Here is a 22,540-nt window from a genome sequence, read left to right as displayed (position 1 = left end):
TACATACCCTGGCAGAATTTATGGTTTTCTGGTCATTTCTCAGAGAATATGAATCATAACACAAAAACTTTTCTGTAACTCATGGTTAGTGTTTGGCTGAAGCCATTTATTATCAATCAACTATGTTTACTCGTTTGCAATCATAATGACAACAGAAACTACCCAAATGACCCTGATCAAAAGTTTACATACCCTGGTGATTGTGGCCTGATAACATGCACACAGGTTGACACAAAGGGGTGTGAATGGCTAATAAAGGTACCCCATTCTCACCTGTGATCTGTTTGCATATAATTAGTGTGTGTGTATAAAAGGTCAAAGAGTTTCTGGCCTCCTGATAGACCCTTGCATCCTTCATCCAGTGCTGCACTGATGTTTCTGGATTCTGAGTCATGGGGAAGGCAAAAGAATTGTCAAAGGATCTGCAGGAAAAGGCACTCACTAACCATGAGTGACAGAAAGGTTTTTGTGTTATCATTCATATTCTCTGAGAAATGGCCAGGAAATCATAAATTCTGCCAGGGTATGTAAACTTAGGAGCAAAACTGTATAAATTTTATCTTAGTTTATGCTCGGTTCTGAGTATGATGTAAACTATTAAGCTATGTCTCTATAATATTGGTATGCAATACTTGGTGACTATTATACTATTGTTTTTTGATTATCACCAAGCCATCTTTTCATCCAAACTACTTTTTTTTAAAAAATAAAGAACTGTAGCACTTACAGTTAACCCCACATGCTTATTCACAACATTCAGCATTATTTATTTCTGGGTAAATGTGCACACACTCAACAGAATTTACTTCTGAAATAAATTATGCAAGATTAGCTTCTTGAACTCATTTAAATCTCTGCCTGTGAATAAACTTGCTCACATTTAAGCATGTTAAAAGCAATATTTGAATAGGACAGCTCATGTTAGAATCATCAGTGTAATGTAAACAAACACCATTAAAATGCCATATCTGGCTTATCACAGTAAAAACGCATACATATGTACTAGCAATTTACTTCCAACCAAGATCTGCTTTTTTATTCCAATCTCAAATATTAACTCAAAATTGTTATTTTTAAAATTATTCTGTTTTTAATATGTAATTAATATTCACATTCAAATAATTATTCAGATTATTCATCTCATTCAGATTGAAATATGTTGAACATCTAATCTTTTCTTTTTTGCTCAAATATATGAAAAAAATTCTCTTCCAGTGCACTAAATGAAGAGTTGCATTTATGCAACTATTACCATTTGCTTAATAAAACGGCAATGAGATCCTACTGACTTACTTTTTCCAGTAGAAATAAGGAGTGAAGAAAACCTCAATATAAAAAACAACAGTACCTTATATAGGCCATGATTCTCCTTTGTGCAACAAAACACTTGGAAACATGGGAAAGAACACAAAGACCCTTTTCCAGTTGTATAAAATATATTTTACCTCTGAACTACTAAATAAATAGGAAATAACATATTTCATTAAGACAACCTTATTATGTTTAAATGTAAATTAAATAAGACAAAATGTAATTACAAATAAAAGCGAATATACGAGTCCCAGGATAATGTTCAGGATACAATATGGATTGGTCACTGGGACCAGAAGTTTTGTCTTCCGAGCTTGCAGGCTCATGCTGGAGCCCATTCTCAGGGAACTTCTCTATGTGCTTAGTACACAGAAAAGTTCCCTGAGGATGAGCTCCAGCATGAGTCTGAAAGCTCGGAAGACAAAACTTCTGGTCCCAGTGACCGACCCAGATTGGATCCTGCAGAAAATGTAATTTTTATTCTAGTTCTGCATAATTTTTGAAGAGCTCTGGCATACTACTCAAACTGATATTTGGCTTTTTAAAAACTATGTAATACTAAACTATATTAGCCATACAAAGTTATTATAGTATATTTCTTGAATATACTTTTTAATGCTGTCCTAAGAACTAGACAAAAACTTTTTGAGATAATAGGGTCTTTTCCCATATGTTAGGTGTCAAACTCGCAGCCTACCCGTTTTAGTGAAGGAGGAATAAAGTCCCGATACGTCGTGTGATGTTGCCATGATGACACAAGTTTGACACCGCTGTGTTAGGAAGTCTAATTATTAATCCTTGCAATAGCATCTTATTAGAAATAACAACTCTTTAGATGTAGAGTCTAAAGTTGGTTCACATTAGGTAATCCACAACTCTTTACTTCTTATTCAATTACTTACATTGCTCTGGCCACAAGTCTGGAGATGCCCTGTCCAATTTTTCAAAACTCAGCAATGAGGCTTCCAAGTCTGAACCTAGAATTATATCAATGTACATATGTGTAAGCCAAAATAAATCAATAGTAGCACCATTTTAGACTAATGTATTTTAGACTAATGTGTAACACTTACTTGTGAACAGAATCTCTTAAGATGTGGCTTGGAACATGAACAAAAACAATTTGCCTCTCAAACTACAATATTTTAGTGACACTATATCAATAAAGTTATGCTCCTATACATACTTTTTTGGAAGTAAGGCTAAACTGAATTATTCTGGGTATAATTATAAGAAGAGCTCAGATTTTGCAACTGGCAAATCATCCTAAGAAGTACATGATTTATCCAAATCAGATTATTTATTCAGTGGTTCTTAAATTGTTTGACACAATTACCTCTTTTCCTGGCCTCAAATAATGTCATTATCCCCCCCCCAAAAAAACAGACTGTTGTTTTACACATTTATTTCAACAGCAGCAGTCCTAAACTGGACCCTGACTCACAAACAAACAATTATAGATGGCTCCATAACACCCAGGAGATGTCAATATAACCCCTTTGTGGGGATCCCCCCCCATTTAAGAACCATTAGATTAAGTCCTTTCTCACTGCTGATCCACTCATCTTTGAATTTGCAGAATAATACACCAGCATTGCCAGTTCCTAAGCTCTCTCACTACCCTTGTTCCCAGTTACTGCAGTCATCTTCCCTATCACCTTCCAAGGTGATAGATGACAAAGCCTCTCAACAGATTTTGCCCCCCTGAAAGCTATCCTTGGATAATGTCAGAAAAAAAGAGGAAAACAAGACTTTACCACTGGTACAATATAGACAACTTAAACCTGCCTTTTTAATCAGCTGACGGTAAAAGGAAAGCAACATCATGGGACAGAAAAATGGAAGAGCATGTTTATACCAAAGTTAGGTGTCACTCTGAAGAAAGGTGTCATGTGCCAAATTTCTGCTAATGGGGTCCAGAAAAAGCCTTTTCTGCCGCCCTCTGGAATATTCTCCCACTGGAGGCAAGGTCCACCCTTACATTCCTGGCCTTCCAGAAGAGCCTGAAAACTTGGCTCTGCTGCTTGGTTTGGGACTCTGACAGGGACTTGCAGTGGCTGACTATGTGGAGAAGATCCCCCACTCCCAGGCCACTCATCAACTTGGTTTTTAATTTTTTTTATTTACTTCTTCTAATTTTAATTCTATAGTACTTTTTTTTCTTTTTATCACATCGTAAGTTGCCTAGAATCACTGTATTGGTGAAATGGGCAGCATTTAAATTTAATAAATGCTTACTAGGCCTAGGAGTCATTTCATAGATTCCAAGCAAAAAGGATCCCCCCCCCAGCTTTTTTTATTAAGAAACAGCAAAGTTTCTACAATATAAACTACACTACAGTACAGCTCATCTGCCCAAAGCTGAACTACCACAATTTTCCCTGGCCTGTTAGGCTTCCACCATACAAGGACTGGATTGGGAGGCAAGTTGGAAAAGTCCGATTTACTCCAGAATGATTTCCATTATTGGCGCTTATTGACACAAAACACAAGCCGACCATCATTCCTCAGGAAATTGTACGGATTACTAAGAACAGGGTCAGACCAACTAGAGCAGGAGTCTCCAACCTTGGCAACTTTAAGCCTGGCGGACTTCAACTCCCTTCAACTCCCAGCAAAGCTGGCTGGGGAATTCTGGGAGTTGAAGTCTGCCAGACTTAAAGTTACCAAGGTTGGAGACCCCTGAACTAGAGATCTACTTTAAATCCTAATAATCATGTTAACAACGATCTGTTTCCAACCATGAGCTTGCGTCAAACACGATTCTAAGCATTTTCGTTCAGAAAAAAGATTCTATTCTATTCTATTCCATTCTATTCTAGAAGCGAAGTCCAATGCTACCAAAAAGAGCGTTCCCACCTACGTTTAAGGGGCTTCTAGATAATTAGAAACCCAGTCTGGTTCCGTTGGTTAAGGCATCAGCAAGAAACCGGCAGACCCCGAGTTCTAGTCCCGCCTTAGGCACAAAGCCAGCTGGGTGATCTTGTGCCAGTCAACTCTCAGCCCTAGGAAGGAGGCGATGGCAAACCCCTTTTGCAAAACCTTGCATGGCCAGGCAGTCTCGGAGAATCGGACACCACTGAACCGATTACGGGGAGAGTGGCTAACTATCCCCGTCATCAATACATGCCTGCTAAAAAATAGGTAAACCGCGAGCATAAGAAGTTGGAAGACAGAATACTACAAACCTCTCCGTCTTCCTCAACGTCTCTTACCTTCTGTAGAGACCGCCATCTTAGCCCGTCACATGATAGGCCAATCTCCACTCACCCCCTTTCACGCGGGAGTCTCGACTCTTGACAGCTCTTTTTCGAACGAAACAAGAACGCTCCGCCTCCTTTGCCCCGCCCCCTCACGTTCCGCCTCTTTCCCCCCCCAAAAAACTCCAAGGGTCGTAACTAGGGAAAAGAAAAACTGTCCAGTCAGGTTCCGCCTGGAGGGGGCGTTTACAGCGAAGCAGCCAATGGCATCCTGCCCTTGACGGGGCTGGGGCAAGCTGGGCCCTTTCAATGTTCTATTGGTTGGCGGGAGCGCCCCCGGAGGGGAGGGATGCGGTTCGGGTTGGCCAAAGACAAAAGGTGTGGGCGGCGCCCAGCTGTTGAGCTGGGAGTGGGCAGGGCGCTCGTCGGCAGGTGGTCGTTGGAAGAATGGCGGTTGTGGCTGCAGTTCGGGGGTCGCAGGGAGGGCGGCGCTTCTGGTTCGAGGTGAGGTTGCGCGAAAGAGGCGAAGTGGCTCCGAAGGGAGAGTTGGGGGGGGGGACGCGTCTGGTCTTGCACGTGCGGAGTTCAGTGCTGCCGTTGGCGTGGCGGGGAGATCTTTCCCGTCCGTGGCATATTTGCGCGCTGCGCTTAACCCCTCGCCGTTGAGCCGACTTCTGCACCCGAGGGCGGACGGGCGGGCGGGCGGGCGGGGAGGGGAGAGCGAGCGTTCCCTAAAAGCCGCTGGCGTTTCGCCTTGGAACACGGTAGACCTTCCGAAGATAAGTCTTCCTGGCTGGAGGTTCCTCCCGGCGAGAGCCTTAACATCTGGGTCGCCCTCGATGGGATCACGCAGCTGGCAAGACCAGTTTCGGATTTTATAAACTTCAGATTGACAGTGAGTTCAATTTTAAGGGCACTCTCGAAGAAGAAGAAGAAAGAAAACGGATAGGATCCCGAGATCTGCGCGAAATTCTGTCCTGCGTCTGCTTGAGAACTGCCTTTTTCAGATCAAGCCAAGGTCCATTATGGCAGGGGTCTCCAACCTTGGCAACTTTAAGCCTGGAGGACTTCAACTCCCAGAAGTCTGGGAGTTGAACTCCTCCAGGCTTAAAGTTGCCAAGGTTTGAGACCCCTGCATTAAGGTTTACTTGCGTGCCAGATGTGGATTGCTCTGAAAACTCCAGCAGAATTCTGGGAGTTGAAGTCCTCCAGGCTTAAAGTTGCCAAGGTTTGAGACCCCTGCATTAAGGTTTCCTTGCTTGCCAGATGTGGATTGCTCTGAAAACTCCAGCAGAATTCTGGGAGTTGAAGTCCTCCAGGCTTAAAGTTGCCAAGGTTTGAGACCCCTGCATTAAGGTTTACTTGCGTGCCAGACGTGGATTGCTCTGAAAACTCCAGCAGAATTCTGGGAGTTGAAGTCCTCCAGGCTTAAAGTTGCCAAGGTTTGAGACCCCTGCATTAAGGTTTCCTTGCTTGCCAGACGTTGATTGCCCTGGAAACTCCAGCGGGAAACGAAAAGCTGTTAGTGTTCTGCCTTTTTAAAAGCTGTTCTGCATATAGGGTAGTCTTGTCAACTTTAAATTGTGGGCATATCAGGATGGGAGCTGCATTGTGGGGGCACCGATGAAGATTTGTGTGTGTTGGAGGGAGGGGGTGTGTCTTGTGGGCTGCAGGAAGGTGCAGAGACCCCTCTACTGCCTCATTTGCGGATTTGCAACAGGGGAACTTGCAAAGGTTTTGAGATAATAAGATTCCTAAATCTTAGGAATATGACAGTGAGGTAAAAGTCGATAAATAAACTTCCCCAAAATCACTCCTGTTTTTCCGAAGGGGGCAGTTGGTAGTGGTGATTGTTAAGGAGCATTAAGTTTCTATTAGAGAGAACATTGTGACTTTTCTCCATTTAATATAGTTTTCTGTATTAGGTTTTTTGGGCTAGGAAATGTTAAGTGGTGAAGTAACATATGGACTATAGGCCTGTACTGATAGGTCTCTTCCAACTGATAATGTTCTATTAATTTATTGTAATACAGAGGTCATATGCAATATGAAGCATTTAAGATATTGGGATGGGATTGCTTTGAGTTCATGTTTGCTGTTGCAGGAATAAAATGTAGGAAGATTGCCATATATGCCTTGGTGAAAAAGTTTTAAATCTAATTAGTCAACAAGTACTGGAAATTGTTTACTGCTGAATTTCCTACACAACTAGAAGGAAGCATTACAGAATTCTAAAAGCATCTCCTTTTAATTTTCTTCAGCTAGAATGCCCTGTTCAAAAATATTTTTCATATTACATTCTGCAATGAGAAAAAGTAGTAAAGAGAAATGGCAATAGCTACTCAAGAGACAATACGAAACCTTGCAGTATTGATAGCTTCTAAATACCTGCAACTGCCAAGTTAATGGATAATTCCTAAAGTGAATACACTGCATATAATCATTTAAACTATGAATGTACATGAACCCTATAAAAACTGACTACCAGCATCTGATAATTCCCAATAAAGATGAAACAAGTAATGTAATGCCTCCTGGTGGTCAATGTAAGTACAATATTTTATGACTGAACTTTCTGAGATTTAGTCTTGCCTCTGTTGTATTGTCTTTCAAATTATATTGTAAATTTAATAGTTACCTTTTTGAAATAAGAGGCTATGTAAACCTATAGTTAAACAGTTATTGGTGTGCCATTATTAATAGGAGCAACCTTATTTCAATATTTTATTTGTTTGTATATGGGATCTATTTACTTCCTGATTCAACTAATCAGGCTACTAATCCTAGAATATTATTAACAGGATTATTGCTATGAACTTAAAATGTAGAAAACTGAATGTTGTGTGCCTTCACTTCTCACTTCTGAATAAATTTAAGTTAGCTGGATTTTTTTCTTGAAATGTAGGATAGATGTGCTTAGTTGGTTCTGTTTGCTTTTTGCCTTGTAGATCTGTAGAAAGACAAATTTCAACTGGCATTCCTCATCATTTATTTCCTCCTCTTCAGTGGTAAGTTATTTTTGAAAGAAAACAAAGATTAACTTAAAATAGAGCAAATCATTATTTTAATATACTGTTGCCCCATTATGCATATCTGTCTCAGCTTGTAGATGGAGATGAATATTTTATTTATTTATTTATTTATTTATTACATTTGTATACCGCCCTTCTCCCGAAGGACTCAGGGCAGTTCACAGCTAGTAAAAACCACAATACATATAATACAGGTTAAAAACAGTATAAAAAACTAATTCAATATATGGCCTAAAAATTTTAAATACGATTAAAAAGCCCATTTAAAAACCCCAGTGTAAAACCCTAATTTAAAACTACGTTTAAGCTAGTCCTGCACGTCGAAACAACAACGTCTTCAGCAACGTCAATAGCATTCTGATCTACTTTAGAGTAAAGCAACAGTTAAGACTAGGGAAGCATCACTTTGTCTGGGACAATTCAGCCTTAGAGCAAAATATATTCTTCTCAACAGAAAGAAGAGGAGTAATTAGAGTGGGCTTAAATGCTTATTGTAATAAAAATGGCTATAATAGTCTTGTAGATTGTGCTATCAGGAATTTTTGATCCACTTACTTTGAGGTTTATTAATATTAATCCAAAATAAATGAGTCCTGTTTCTGTAAAAATACCATGAAGAGCAAATGGAACAAGTAGAATTAATATGAGTTTCATTAAGTGCAAGGAGCAATCTTATCTTGCTTTTATAACACTAAGATATGCATTAACCAGCATATTATATTCTACAGCCAACAACCAAGTTGTTCATTGATGGCAAGTTTGTGGAATCAAAAAGTAAGGAATGGATTGAAATCTACAACCCTGTAAGTAGTATTGGTTTGTTTTTGAGACGGAAAACAAATGACATTAAGTAATTTAAATAAGTATGCTATAACAAGATTTTGAAATTAAGAGAAAGTTTATTTATTCTTAATTTCCTAAAGAGGATGATGTAGAAGCCTTCAGGAAAATATGTTGTAGAAGAAATCCTTTGCATGAAGTTTCTCCCACCACATATTTTCCTGTAGACTGCTTGCTTGCTTCTACATCATTCTCTTTAAGAAATTAAGAATAAATAAACTTTTCCTTAATTTCAAATTTTTATTCTAGCAAGGAGTAAATATTTGCATATTTGTAGAGAATTTATGGAAACTGGTTAAATTATAGTTCTAGGTAATGCACTTTTTAATGCAGCTTATTAACATGAAGTTCATTTTGTATAAACCCATAAAAATATCGCATGTTCTCATTGATGGGTCAGGAGAGGAAGCATTTACTCAAATCCAGTGTTGTATAAATGGAAATCCACTAATGTGATTGTACTTTCTTATCTGCCTTCCCAACCATTTGCCATAATCCATTCCAGAGGATCCTCCAAAAATGATCTTGGAGATGTTCAAACCAATGTTATTAATTCAACAATTAAATTTGAGAGAAGAATCTATTTGGGGCCAAGAACCAAACTGTCAGGAATGGATGGTATCACTTGCCAGAATGCCATCCCAGGATTAGGTAGGGCCATTGTTTAGATTTTTATGAAGCCACATGTAATCGCCACCCTTCTTATTTCCCATTCTTTCAGCTTTATCTTGTCTAAGTATTGATTTACTTCTCCCCAAACTATCAGGGCTCCCTACAGAAAATACAGAAAATGCAAAAAATAATAATAATAACTTGATTGCACTCTAATTAACAATTAGGTTTTTAAGAACAACAATTGAGGATTGCTATTGATAAAAGGCAAGTAGTTATTTTCTTGCCATGCATTCTTAAGATGCCCCAATGGTTTCTGGCCTTCGACTGTAATAAACTTTAATCTGATTTGAAGCTGCCTCAGTGTACATTTTTTAAAAACCTAATTACATCAAAAAGGAGCATTTATCATTGGGATTTTCATTTCATTTTCATTTTTCATTCCTTCCCAACAGAACCTCTAAAGACTTTTTATAAATGTTTTCAAGGTGACTTCAACTGCTGGTGATTTTTATGGCTATTTCCATGTAGTTTTCTTGACAAAGTACATAAATGTTGCCTATTTCCAGAATATTTAATCATTCTGCAATTAAGGCCTCTTGGAGACTTTTTAAAGGTTGATTCCAGACAGAAGTAGCAAAGCACTCTTATTTCTAATCACCTATTTGTGCCTATGTTAAGGAAAAACTCTTATCTTCAGTCAGCAACTTCTTGGAGATAAGAATTTTTGTTTGTCTACAAGGAGAGGTGGAGTTGAGAAATACATCTACTGATTGGATGTGCCCTGCTAGAAGTTCCCCATTTCTGCTTTATATGAAGCAACATAAATATTCTTAATATTTTCTTGGAAAATTATATGATCAGGGTATCGGCTGCATAGTACAGTTTTTTATTACTACATTAAAATCAGCAATATTAACCTTTATTTTGAACTGGAACTAGCACTGGGAACTCATCCCATAATAGATTCATGCTGTCTAAAGAACTCTTGGATTGCTACTGGGAGAATTTCAACTGTTGTAATTATTTAATTCTATGGGAATGTCATTCTAAAAGGCTACCAATGAAGTTGTTGGTCGAGTCCCAAAAGCCACACAGAGTGAGATGGAAGCAGCAGTGGCTTCATGCAAAAAGGCTTTGCCGAGCTGGTCTGAGGTATCTGTTCTGAGTCGACAGCAAATCTTTCTGCGGTACCAGCAGCTTATCAAGGATAATCTGGTGAGGAACTGCTATGCCCTAGACAAAAATTATATAGGCTTAATAGGTTGTCTGTTATATTTATTCTTTCTTTTGCCAACATATCAAGCTTTGGACTTTGGGTTTTATAAAAAAAAGCTAATTAAAAAGTAGCAGATGGGGAGATGGGCATTTTAAGTCATCTCTTGTTTTCTGGGTAAATTGGGCTATTGCAGAACAATGTGTTTTTCCAGAAATTTGCTGAATTGTTGTGGTTATTCCCCTCATTAGTTGATTCTCTTCTTATCTACAGAAAGAAATTTCAAAACTGATCACCTTGGAGCAAGGAAAGACTTTGGCTGATGCAGAGGGAGATGTGTTCCGGGGCCTCCGTAAGTGCTTATGTCTGCCTCTTGCTGTGCATGGAGAATAGCATTTTTTGGGCTATAGGAAGATGAGAATGTTTCCAAACAACTTAACTCTCTGGAGCATAGCTTTGATCTCTGGACTTTTGTATGGGGAATTTCATGCACCATAGTAATTACAATGGTCTTTTCATAGTTTTTGTTCAGTCTTAATCCTATTGCCCCCCAATATGCATATTATACTGGTATCAGAATCATAGAGTTGGGAAGAACCATGAAAATCATTTTGTCCAAATATCTCAGTGGAGACTTCAATTAGGATATCCTTGCTAGATTATTAGCAGCTTCTGAAGTAATCTGTTTGGATAGTTTGTTTTCGGACTATAAGATGCTCTATACTATAAGTATAAGACGCACCTAGCTTTTGGGGAGGAAAACAAGGGGGGGAAAATCTGCCTCTGCCTCTGCATCCCAGCAATTTGCCTCCTTGCAGCAAACAGCAAACAGTCTGGTCAGCTTCAGCACATCCTGATTTTGGCCTCCGCGCATTCCATTTTCAGCCTTCGCGCACCCCATTTTCAGCCTCCATGTGTCTCATTTTTGGCCCATTCCAGGCAGTGGGGATTGCTACCACCACCTGTCCCCGCTGCCTGGAACAGGCCAAAAATGGAGCACACGGAGGCTGAAAATGGGGTGTGCGGAGGTGACGATAGGTGGCAGGGGCGATGGGTGGCAGCGATCCTCGCAGCCTGGAACAGCTGATAGGAAGTATTCCAGGAGGCAGATCCAACCGCCAATCAGCTGCTCGAGCTAAATCAGACTGTGCTGAAACTGACCACGCTGTTTGCTGCAAATTGCTGGGAGGCACTATCAGTGACTTTTAGGTACATTTAGTGGGGAGAGGGAAGAGGAAAATCTACAGGATTGATTTCAGATGGAGTTGACAATCCTAGATTGACCACATTGGGAAGATGGGCATTACCCAAGATTTCTTTCTTTGTTTTTTTCTATCTGTTTTTCTTACGGCTATACAGATAGTCCTCAACCTATGACCACAATTTAGTCCAAGATTTCTGTTGCTAAATGAAACAGTTGTTAAGTGAATTTTGTCCCACTTTAAGACTTTTCTTACCACAGTTGTTAAGTGAATCACTGCAGTTGTTAAATTAGTAATATGGTTAAGTGACTCTGTCTTCCCCCATTGACTGTTGGTCAGACATTTGCAAAAGATAATCACAGGGCCCCAGCACACTGCAACCATCATAAATATGGACCAGTTACCAAGCAACTGAATTTTGATTGTGTGAACATGGAGATGCTGCAATGGTCATAAGTGCAAAAAACAGTCATGTCCCTTTTTTCAGTGCCATTGTAATTTCAAGTGGTCACTAAATGAACTGTTGTAAGTGGAGGGCTACCTGGAGTGGCATTTAAAACTTAAATGATTTGAGGAAAGAATTTGGAAGATAAAGAACAGGAACTGAGGGAGATATTTTTCTGTTTGTTTTTATTGCAGAGGTTGTTGAACATGCATGTAGTGTGACATCTCTTATGTTGGGAGAAACCCTTCCCTCCATTACTAAAGACATGGACACTTGCACCTATCGCTTGCCTCTGGGTGTGTGTGCAGGCATTGCACCTTTTAATTTCCCAGCTATGATTCCTCTTTGGATGTTTCCTATGGCCATGGTGTGTGGAAACACCTTCTTGATGAAGCCCTCGGAGCGTGTTCCAGGAGCCCTTATGTTTCTTGCCCAGCTGTTGCAGGATGCTGGTGCACCTGATGGAACACTAAACATTATCCATGGACAACATGAAGGTAATGGCAGTGGAGATTTTGAAAGGACTCCCTCCCCACTTCAGTGTATAGATGGTATGGAATATATAAGTCATACAAAGGGAAAAATAGTCAAGTTACATGCTTGTATTCCTATTTTATTAATTCAGAATGCGGAATTAAGCAATTCTTCCATCACTTTCTTTGAAGCCTAAGTGTCCTCTTTGTAAGCATGTTATCAAATGACTAAAGAAAGTTACTTTCACTGCTTTGGGGTACCCCAGTTTTCAAATCTATTTGCACTGCTTGTGGGTACCCCAGTTATCAAGTGTGATTGCATAGTTTATGACGAGGTCAAATAATTGTGATTGTGCATTTGTGCTTTCATGTAAGGAAAAAAAGAAGTAAATGTGCCATTTGAGGAAACCCAAATAGCTGAGCCCCCAAGAAACAGGGTTTTAATTATAAGGAAGTTAATTGAGAACATTACAGTTTTAGTGTTTAGGGTAATTGGAGATAGAAAAAATGAATAATTTTTAATTATTACTGTTGTAAACTACAGAAAAGTCTATTGTAATTATCAGTGTTTAAACTATCGTAATTATCAGTGTTTCATTTTTCTTCTTTGTTTTTGTTTAAAGCTGTGAACTTTATTTGTGATCATCCCGATATTAAAGCCATCAGCTTTGTTGGATCTAATCAGGCTGGAGAATATATCTATGAAAGAGGTTCAAAACATGGCAAGAGAATCCAGGCCAATATGGTAAAAACTCAGAATAAAAAAATCATTCCATTTTACCAAAATACTATGTATCAAACCATTTGAAATATCATTTTGTGCTTTGAACTGCAGGTCTGATTTGCAGTTTCATTGAAATTACAAAAATTAAAAGACTGTCATTTCAAATACAGCTAAACAAGTTATATCTATAAGTATTGAAGAAAAGCACAATGGTTTGGTTTCTAATGCTAAGCTTATCTTTATTTTGTATCATAGGTTTAAAAATCCTGACCTAAATTCATTCTGTATGAATGGGGCCATTGAATAACTCTTTAATCAAAATGTTTTTTATTTTTATTCTTTCTTATATCTCCTAGTTATTTTCAGTGCTGGATAGAGTATTATATTCCCTGTTCCAATACAAATTTTGAGGAGCTAAGGAATAATATAATATTTAAAATTTGCTTAAAATGTATAGAATAGAATAGAATAGAATAGAATAGAATAGAATAGAATAGAATAGAATAGAATAGAATAGAATTTTATTGGCCAAGTGTGATTGGACACACAAGGAATTTGTCTTGATGCATATGCTCTCAGTGTACATAAAAGAAAAGATACGTTCATCAAGGTACAACATTTATAACACAATTGATGGTCAATATATCAATATAAATCATAAGGATTGCCAGCAACAAGTTATAGTCATACAGTCATAAGTGGAAAGAGATTGGTGATGGGAACTATGAGTCCTTACCTTCATTTGGAATTGGTTAACCAGCATATTGTGCCACAAAAAATCCCAGAGTAAATTTCTGCAGGGCAGAAAACAAGACAAGCTAACTAGGAATTAGGTGACACATCTTGAAGTTTGTCGTACATGATTAATTAAATGTTATGTAATTATGTTTCCCACGTCAATCAAAACAATTCCTTTGTACAATTTGCTAGAGAGTCACAATGTTGTGCGTGAATGCATGGCATATGGGGCTTTTCCAACATTTCTTTACCATTGTCAGCTTTTCATCAAGCATGAGATTTTTATGTTTTACATACTTCAGCTATTCTTAATTTCTTGCCTCCATATTTAACAGAAAATCCCTAAGATCTAGAGAAAGCTATGAAATGTGTATTCAGTACATTTGACGGCCTGTATGTTATATTGTAGGGAGCTAAGAATCATGGAGTAGTGATGCCGGATGCCAATAAGGAGAACACACTAAATCAACTGATTGGAGCAGCTTTTGGAGCTGCTGGCCAGCGGTGCATGGCATTATCTGCTGCAGTCTTGGTAGGGGAGTCTCGGAAATGGCTACCAGAACTGGTGGAAAAAGCAAAGAACTTGCGGGTTAATGCAGGTGTGTTTTTATAATCTGATCTGTTATGGGCAGTTGCTTGCATGTAGAACAGCCTTCCTAGTAGATTCCCTTTAGATGAGCGGAATCATTTCCCAGAATTTTTATCATTGTTTATTTAGGTTTTTCAAAATTGAAATACACTAAATTTGGAAGACATTTATTTGAGAAAAGCTGATTGATGTAGACAAACCACGTATCACAATGGGTCTTTATTTTATCCATTTATTTATATCCTGCTTACCAGAACTATATTCCAAATTCACCAACGTAAAATGAAAAGAAAAAAAAAGTTCTACCAGGCTTGCAGATTAGGAGGACAGGCAGTTGATGAGTCTTGTTCCTCTAACTAATGGTACAATGTCTTTTTCCCTTGCTACCACAATTCAAGAGTAAGTAGCAGTTGGAACCAAGGGTTCTTTCTGCCAGAGAACAGGTAAGCAAGTTCCTTGCTTCCGTTCTTCTCTAGCAGATGGATGGGAGCAGGACGATTCCATTCTTGCCATGTAAGTCTTAACATAAACAACTTCAGTGATCCTTGTATTGTTGGCTTAAAGCAGAGGTCACTTTCAGCTATGCTGTTCCAGGGCTTTGTAGAATTGAGGGCATCTGATTCTGAAATATTCATTTTGAGCTCAAAATGACCATTGCAAATGCTGTTATAAATTATTAGATAAATTTGCATTTTTCTTAAGGTGAGATAGTTAAATATTGTTTAATAATGTACCTACAAGAGCAACCAAAATGCTTATTGCAGTATTTATTAAAAAAAAAAAACATAGAATGGCTTACTTGACTAGGCAAATACCTGGATATAAAAAGGAAGAAATAGAGCATTTAGCACAAAGAGTTTGAAACAAGTTGCTTAAATTAAGTAACATGATGGCTATTGTACCTTGGATAAACAAAACATATTGAACAAATATGAAATAGCAATTATTAATAGCAATACTAAATAGCAATTTTAAGTACAGCCTGATGACTTGTTACAGAATATTTTGTGTAACTGTGCTTATTTTTTTGCAGTTTTAATGAAGTCTGATTTCAGACTCTGAGCAATTTTTGTGTATTATAGGAGATCAGCCTGGAGCAGATCTGGGACCCCTGATCAGCCCGCAGGCTAAGGAACGGGTCTGCCAATTGATTGACAGTGGAGCAAAGGAAGGGGCTAATATTCTTCTTGATGGTCGAAAAATCAGAGTGAAAGGATTTGAAAATGGCAATTTTGTTGGACCAACTATTCTTGGTAAAGTCAAGGTGAGTTTGTGTATTGATCATTCTTACCAGTTTTAAAAATAAAGAAGGGAAATCTAAAATGATCCAAGAAATAATTCTTTCTCTCATATTAAAAGAATTCGTGTCTGATTATTTTTTGAAATGTTGGAAATATCCTGAAGCTTGCTTACTTTGCAATAAAGTGGATTCTGATCAGATTGTAAATGATCTGTCAGTGAAATGGGAAATATGTGATTTGTGTATATCAAAAAGGGGAGAAACTTAAGAAATTAGATATGCCTAGTGAATCCTACTCCTAAATAAACATTATAAATAGGCATCATAAGTTCTCAAAATTTAGGTACTGAATTTTGGCTAGCATGCAGATATTTACAGAGTATCCAAGAATTAGATTGCAGGCATTGGCAGCTACATCCTGCCAAAAAATAATCAAAAGAGTAGAGGAGGAACTGCTAAGTTACAAGTAGTCCTCCACTCATAACCATTTGTTTAATAACCATTCAAAGTTACACCGGCACTGAAGAAAGCAACTTGACCATTTTTCACACTTCATGACAGTTGCAGCGTCCCGGAGTCATATGATCAAAATTCAGATTCTTGGCAACTCATGTATTTATGACAGTTGGAGTGTCCCGGAGTCATATGATCAAAATTCAGATTCTTGGCAACTCATGTATTTATGACAGTTGCAGCGTCCCGGAGTCATATGATCAAAATTCAGATTCTTGGCAACTCATGTATTTATGACAGTTGGAGTGTCCCGGAGTCATATGATCACTTTTTGCGATCTTCTGACATGCAAAGTCAATGAGGAAGCCAGATTCACTTAACAACCAAATTACTAACTTAACAACTTCAGTGATTCACTTAAGAACTGTGGCAAGAAAGATTGTTAAAGGGGCACAACTCATGTAACAACTGTCCTGCTTAGCGATGGAAATTTTGGGCTCAATTGTGGTTGTACTTTTTGAGCACTACCTGTATCAGGACCCTACCAATATTAGTTAATGTTTGGAGAAGTGTAGCAATAGATTTTCCGTGATATTTCTATTAATGATTATATTGGTGATGCAAATAATGCAGTGCTGTGCCAGTGACACATTAAAGGTAAAGGTTCCCCTCGTACATATGTGCTAGTCGTTCCTGACTCTAGGGAGCTCATCTCCGTTTCAAAGCTGAAGAGTCAAAGATGGTCCCTCTTTTTCTACTTGCATTTTTTACGTGCTTTCGAACTGCTAGGTGGGCAGAAGCTGGGACAAGTAATGGGAGCTCACCCCGTTACGCAGCACTAGGGATTCGATCTGCTGAACTGCTGACCTTTCGATCGACAAGCTCAGCGTCTTGAGCTTGTCAAGTGACACATTCGGTAACAGCATTCCTTTCTACTAACTTCCTATGAAATTGAAAATACAAATGGTCCTCAACTTAGGACCATTCATTTAACAATGTCTTGAAGCACCTCAGAAAAAGTGACTTGTGATCCAGCTTCAAAATTAAGACTGTTGCACCCTCCCCTCCATGGTGACATGATATAGCAATTCCAGTGCTTGGCAATCAGCTCACGTTTATGGTACTTATATCTTGACCTTCCCAGGAGGCTTTCAACAAACAAAGTTAATTAAGGAAGCTGGATTCACTTAATCAGTAATTTGTTAACAACTGCAATAAAAGTGTTTGTTAAATTGGAGACAGTTCAAAAACAAAGCAAAAAAATGAACTTATGCCTGCTGTATAATAAAATAAAAACAACAAGTAAAATAAAAAATAAGAACATTAAAAACTGAGGATTCAAACCTAGGATGTTTTCTTGTAGATTGTATTCCTGGCAGGGATGGTGAGATAGATAGATTTATTTATTTATTCAGTTACTGTAACTGCCCTACAGTCAAAACAAACAATACACACACATACACCAAATTAAAAAATCAAACAATACAGTTATTAAAAACAATTTAGAGTGGTACAATACATTCACTGGGAAAGTACAGACATTCAAGAACAGTACATCCATTTTATGAGCTCCACACCACTTTCTGACTAGGCCAGATGACAAAGCTAGTTCTTAAGTCCTTCCATAAAACCAGCAAATTCAGGCCAGCCAAACCCCTGCGTAATGAATATTCCATAGGGCGGGTGCAGTAGCAGCTATAGACCTCCAGGTCCCACCAGATGACATTCTGTAGTGGATAGAACTTATAACAAGCCTCTTTTGTTGGATTTGAGGGGAGGAGGAGTAATCAATGGAAAGAGGCAGTCTCAAATAACCTGGCCCCATGCTATATAGAGCTTTAGAAGTTATAAATCAGCACCTTGAATTGGACCCATAAGCAAAGTTTGGTTTAGTGTTGAAGGTGCTGGCCTAGAAAGTAGAAGACTATGAGTTCTACTCCTATCTTAGGCATGAAAAGCTGCTGGGTGACTTTGGTCCAGTCACACTCTCAGCCCAACCCACCTCACGAGGTTATTGTGGGTGAAAAAGAGTAGGAAAGGGTGTTACAGAATATTACATACTTAGTGTTTTGAGTTACTTAGAAGTAAAGGTGGGATAAAAATCTAATAAATAAAATTGGTAGCCAATGTAGCTCATGGAACAGAGGTGTAATGTGTGTAGTTCTAGGTACACACATAAATGCTCACCTAGTTGAATTTTGTACCGACTGAAGATTTATTATGAAGGTCAGTTGATAGCAGCTATCTGTTCGAAGATACACTTCTTTTCTACAGAAAGTTAAGGATTATTGAAAGATGCAGGCCATGAGTATTACATATTTATTTCTAATCAGATTAGATCTAAAGATGATGTTAAAATGATGGAGGAGGAACAGCAAACATGGAAAAGAGCTGATTTCTTTCTTTTATACCTGTCCACTACTTCAGGGAACACTGATTCTGTAAGAGTTGCATGAAAATAAGCTTTGTTACGTTTACAGAGTCTGGCTTCTAAGTAAAATTATGTAAGATTAGATTGCAGGTCTTCTGAAGCAATCAGGGAATTAAGGTCAGCTAGTGCATTTTATATCTGAATTGGGATCTGGTTTCTACAGCTAAATTGCTGTCCTGGCCAGCATATTACACTTTTTTTCTTTCTTCTAATTTCTTAATAGGACTATGTTTAAGCTTCCAGGCATTAATCCTTCCCACTCATACCATTTTATTCTACATTTTTCTTTTCCAATCATTATTCTATATTCCATTATTGCTGAGCTTACTGATTTTTTTTTGTTTCAAGTTTTTTATTTTATTTTACATTATATCCATATGTATGACCTGGATGTCCTACATTTTAGTACAAATAAAAATAGTGATATTAATCATATTTGTTAATTTCTCAAGCTTACGTAGTTCTAGTGTTAATACACATCTTTGTATTAAATTATAGACTTTCATTATTTAATTATTCAGTGTTTCAATACCTTATTCCAATGCCAGTCACAATATTGTTTAAACATACATAATACCATCATTCAATTTCTTATTATTACTTTTGTCTTATTGTATAAACATGTGTATACTAATATTCCCTCTCTCTTATTTCTATCCCCATTCTAACTTTTAATTATGCCACCATTATACTTAAAAACAAATCCTTTCTATCCATCATCTCTTTAAAGCTTTAATTGTTCATTTTTTAACTTGCCTCACATATTCCTATCTTGGATCTTTATCCCTATCTGCATCTAAGTCCTGACTATTCATTTTAAACATTTCTCCCATTCGCTTTGCCACCCCTACAGGGCAGCTTTGGCTCCTTTCAGAGTTCACCAATGGGGAGAACTTGGCACGGAAGTGTGGAGACCTGCTCCTCATGTCTGATCTCGCTGCAACGTCAGCCGGAACTCTGCATACTGAATTTTTAATTAAAATTATTTACCCCACTTAGGAATTTGCTGCTTAATTTAAAAAAAATACCTTAAATACCTTCCTCTTCTTTCTTAGATGATCCATGTTGTGTATAGTATTGGATAATCAGAGCCTAGAATGGTAATTATTGTGTCAATGGTTATGTGAAAGACATGTGAACCATGCTTTGTGAACAGAAATTATTTTTTCTGTAATATAAGATTTTTTGCATTATCTCTCTGAAGTGTATGCCATTTCAAGTTTTTCTGATTTGATAGCCTAATATGACCTGCTATAAGGAGGAAATATTTGGACCAGTACTAGTGGTTTTGGAAGCAAACAGTCTGGATGAAGCAATTGAAATAGTTAATAGCAATCCTTATGGGAATGGAACAGCAATCTTCACCACTAATGGTGCCACTGCCCGGAAATACTCCCATTCAGTGGATGTTGGACAGGTAAATAAAAGAGGATCTTTTATATAGAACTTGTTTTGAGTAGAAACTTGATGGATCAAAGCAATTTCCTAATGTTTGAATTTTTCAGATGACTTGTAAAGTAGTTTAGATGGAAAGCTGTGACATATATAGGCCTCACAGTTTTAATACTAGTGTATATTTAATTATAATGATTCATTCATTTATTTGCTTCTTAGGCTTGCTGCATTACTTTAAAAATGAGTCCCTGTCAATAATACTGCACTGCAGACTGCATCACTGTTTTTCTCTCAGTGTAACTATTTATTAATGATGAACTGAGAGCCAAATTAAATGAAATGTGAAATATGTTTTTTGCATTAAACAAGAACATATTTTGAAGTGAAAAGCACTTGAGTTGACAGTATTTGCTAGAACTGAAACGACCTGGAGATTTACCTAATGCATCAGAGAATTGCTTAATTTCTGTTTTGAAAGATAGAGGTCTTATAGACACCCTACAGAAAATTTTAAAAATCTATAAAAGAGCCCATTGACACATGGTCTTTGGATTGTCAGAACTATGTCAGCATATATCTCAAAATAGGAAGAAAGGATATCTCCCATGATGCTATCAAAATTGACTTATCTTCTATCAAAATCAGTGAGTGGAAAATGACTGAAAAGTAATCTCTTGTCTGACCGCTTTTTGTCATAACAGTACAAGCTTGATAGGCAGGGAAGATCTTTGCAATTTTAAATTCTCTTAAATTGATTTGGCTTACTTAACTTTCTCAGTCTAAAGATTTAGACTATTTTTCATTAGGATTGTGGCAGGGGAGAAAAGCTAAAATTCCCATCTTCTCTTGCTGTCATTCTAATAATTACATATCTATAACAAAAGAAGTCATGTATTGCTTGATTATGAGGTTGCAAAACATCAAATTGCTCAAAAATTGTTCTAGGAGAGAGAGAGGTCTGCTACAGAGAGTATGGATTTGAATGCAGGGCATCCTGATCATGGACTTATTCTTTTTAGCATTCTGTGCTGATTGCTACCTGTGCTCTATTACAGTATTGTTAATATGGTTTTGATTTAGATTGGTGTGAATGTTCCTATTCCGGTGCCTTTGCCAATGTTCTCCTTCACTGGCTCTCGTGGATCTTTTAGGGGGGATACCAATTTCTATGGCAAACAGGTAACTGCTTTTTTAAAAAAAATATGTTATTGTGTCTGTGAAATGGAACGTGTGAGGAATGTGCTTATTAACGTATTGTATTTTGTTGTGAACTTCCAGGAGCTTGTCTCAAGTTTTTTTCTTAAATTGCAATGATTTTGCATCATAAACTGGCATAAATTCTATACCTTAGTATTCTATTTCTTTCAGGGGGTGCAGTTCTATACACAGCTGAAGACAGTTATTTCCCAATGGAAAGAGGAAGATGCCACTGTTACCAAACCTGCAGTAGTTATGCCAACCATGGGGAACTAAAGTCAGTTGACATACTTGCTGGAGTTGTTAAAAGTATTTTTCATCTGGGATGGTGCAGGCTATTCTTGAGTTGCCATTCTTACCCTGGAAATATAGATATGTCTTCATGTCAGGATCATTCTTTCCAATCAGTTGAATAGAGCTTTTAACACAAGATTTAATTTCTATCTATATATGGGATATCTTTTTTTTACCATACTCTATGGTGAGTAATCAGGCCAAAGCAGTATCTGCTTCATCTGGTTTTGTTCCTATTCATTAGATAGTGTTGAAAATGCAGGCCTCTTCCTACAGAATTAGTTTTTCTGGGAACCAGTTATTACAATAGTTGCTATCACTCTGTTTATGGGTGTTATGTCCTATTGCTTTTAAGACTTCTTTTTTGCAAGAAATCCTGTACATGCTGGAATAATTGTATCTCATATTGGATGGGGAAAGTAAATTTCGGGAGAGGCAAATCCAGGAGAACTTCATAAAGCTGTTTTGAGAGCATGGCCTTGTGGAGAAGCAGTGAAGCCTTACCTTCACTAGAATTTTAGTTCCCTTTAGCCATACAAAATCAACGAATTTTAATTTTATACATGAATGTGCCTACATACTATTTATGCACTGAATATATTTGGAACTAGATGTATTTGAGCTTTGTTTTTAGTGGTGCTGAACAAATGGCGCAAGAAAGCAACATATTTTTATAGAGGCAATTTATTCTATCAATATTGCTTTAATCTGACTGTGATATTTTTCATTAGTCAAATATATGTGGAGAAGGGTAAATTCTAGCACTAGTTACAAAGACATTTGTGATTTTATATACTTGAGTATACATATTATTGATCTTGAGATCTCTGGCTTGTTAAGCAATATGTACTGATTAGCTATGAGTGATACATATATGTCAAATTTAGAGATAAAGGATGATACAGTGATGCTATTTTGGGGCTACCTATGGTCTTCACATGGAGTTTTTTAAAAAATCAGAAGATATTTCCATAAATTTGGAAAATATGCTATTGCTTTCTATTGTCTAATCAAATTAGCTTTTGTACCTAACAGGTGCTTAAAAATAGATCATTACTACCTGAATAGGTTATTCATCCATATGCTTGAAAGTTGCATATTGATGTTAATCATGAATAAATGCTACTAAATTCAGAAGACTTTTGGTT

General features: G+C 37.5%; 2 protein-coding genes across 6 annotated transcripts in view; one reads left to right on the top strand and one right to left on the bottom strand.

Moving 5' to 3' along the window:
• LIN52 (lin-52 DREAM MuvB core complex component) overlaps positions 1-4,659 on the bottom strand; it is a 47,015-nt gene extending 42,356 nt beyond the window's left edge. The window contains exons 1-2 of the mRNA XM_058162335.1: positions 4,527-4,659; positions 2,214-2,288 (exon numbers count right to left, since the gene is read on the bottom strand). Coding sequence (XP_058018318.1) covers positions 2,214-2,288; positions 4,527-4,545 — 94 coding nt within the window. The 5' untranslated portion in view covers positions 4,546-4,659. The remainder of the gene's footprint in view (positions 1-2,213; positions 2,289-4,526) is intronic.
• Positions 4,660-4,860: 201 nt separating this feature from the next.
• ALDH6A1 (aldehyde dehydrogenase 6 family member A1) lies at positions 4,861-22,529 on the top strand. Of its 5 annotated transcripts, XM_058162312.1 has the most exons (12): positions 4,861-5,015; positions 7,460-7,519; positions 8,272-8,346; positions 10,052-10,213; positions 10,485-10,563; positions 12,053-12,355; positions 12,955-13,076; positions 14,203-14,392; positions 15,465-15,646; positions 19,744-19,923; positions 20,982-21,080; positions 21,270-22,529. In XM_058162312.1, the coding sequence occupies exons 1-12, from the start codon at positions 4,959-4,961 to the stop codon at positions 21,372-21,374; spliced, it is 1,614 nt and encodes a 537-aa protein (XP_058018295.1). In that variant the 5' UTR covers positions 4,861-4,958; the 3' UTR covers positions 21,375-22,529. The 5 variants fall into 5 exon arrangements, with proteins under 5 accessions (XP_058018295.1, XP_058018298.1, XP_058018300.1 ...); XM_058162315.1 differs by lacking the exon at positions 20,982-21,080; XM_058162314.1 differs by lacking the exon at positions 8,272-8,346 and having other exon boundaries at positions 4,862-5,015.
• Positions 22,530-22,540: the final 11 nt, after the last annotated feature.

The sequence above is a fragment of the Ahaetulla prasina genome, chromosome 1, assembly GCF_028640845.1.
Source record: "Ahaetulla prasina isolate Xishuangbanna chromosome 1, ASM2864084v1, whole genome shotgun sequence".
Classification (NCBI taxonomy): Eukaryota; Metazoa; Chordata; class Lepidosauria; order Squamata; family Colubridae; genus Ahaetulla; species Ahaetulla prasina.
This window is presented reverse-complemented; position numbering and strand designations above follow the sequence as displayed.

What these genes read in the sequence shown, in the direction of transcription:
- ALDH6A1 (XM_058162312.1), top strand. Translation starts at nt 4,959, where the DNA reads ATGGCGGTTGTGGCTGCAGTTCGGGGGTCGCAGGGAGGGCGGCGCTTC. An exon ending in GGCGGCGCTTCTGGTTCGAG is followed by an intron (nt 5,016 to 7,459) that starts GTGAGGTTGCGC and finishes TTTGCCTTGTAG; the next exon opens with ATCTGTAGAAAGACAAATTT. An exon ending in AGAGAATCCAGGCCAATATG is followed by an intron (nt 13,077 to 14,202) that starts GTAAAAACTCAG and finishes GTTATATTGTAG; the next exon opens with GGAGCTAAGAATCATGGAGT.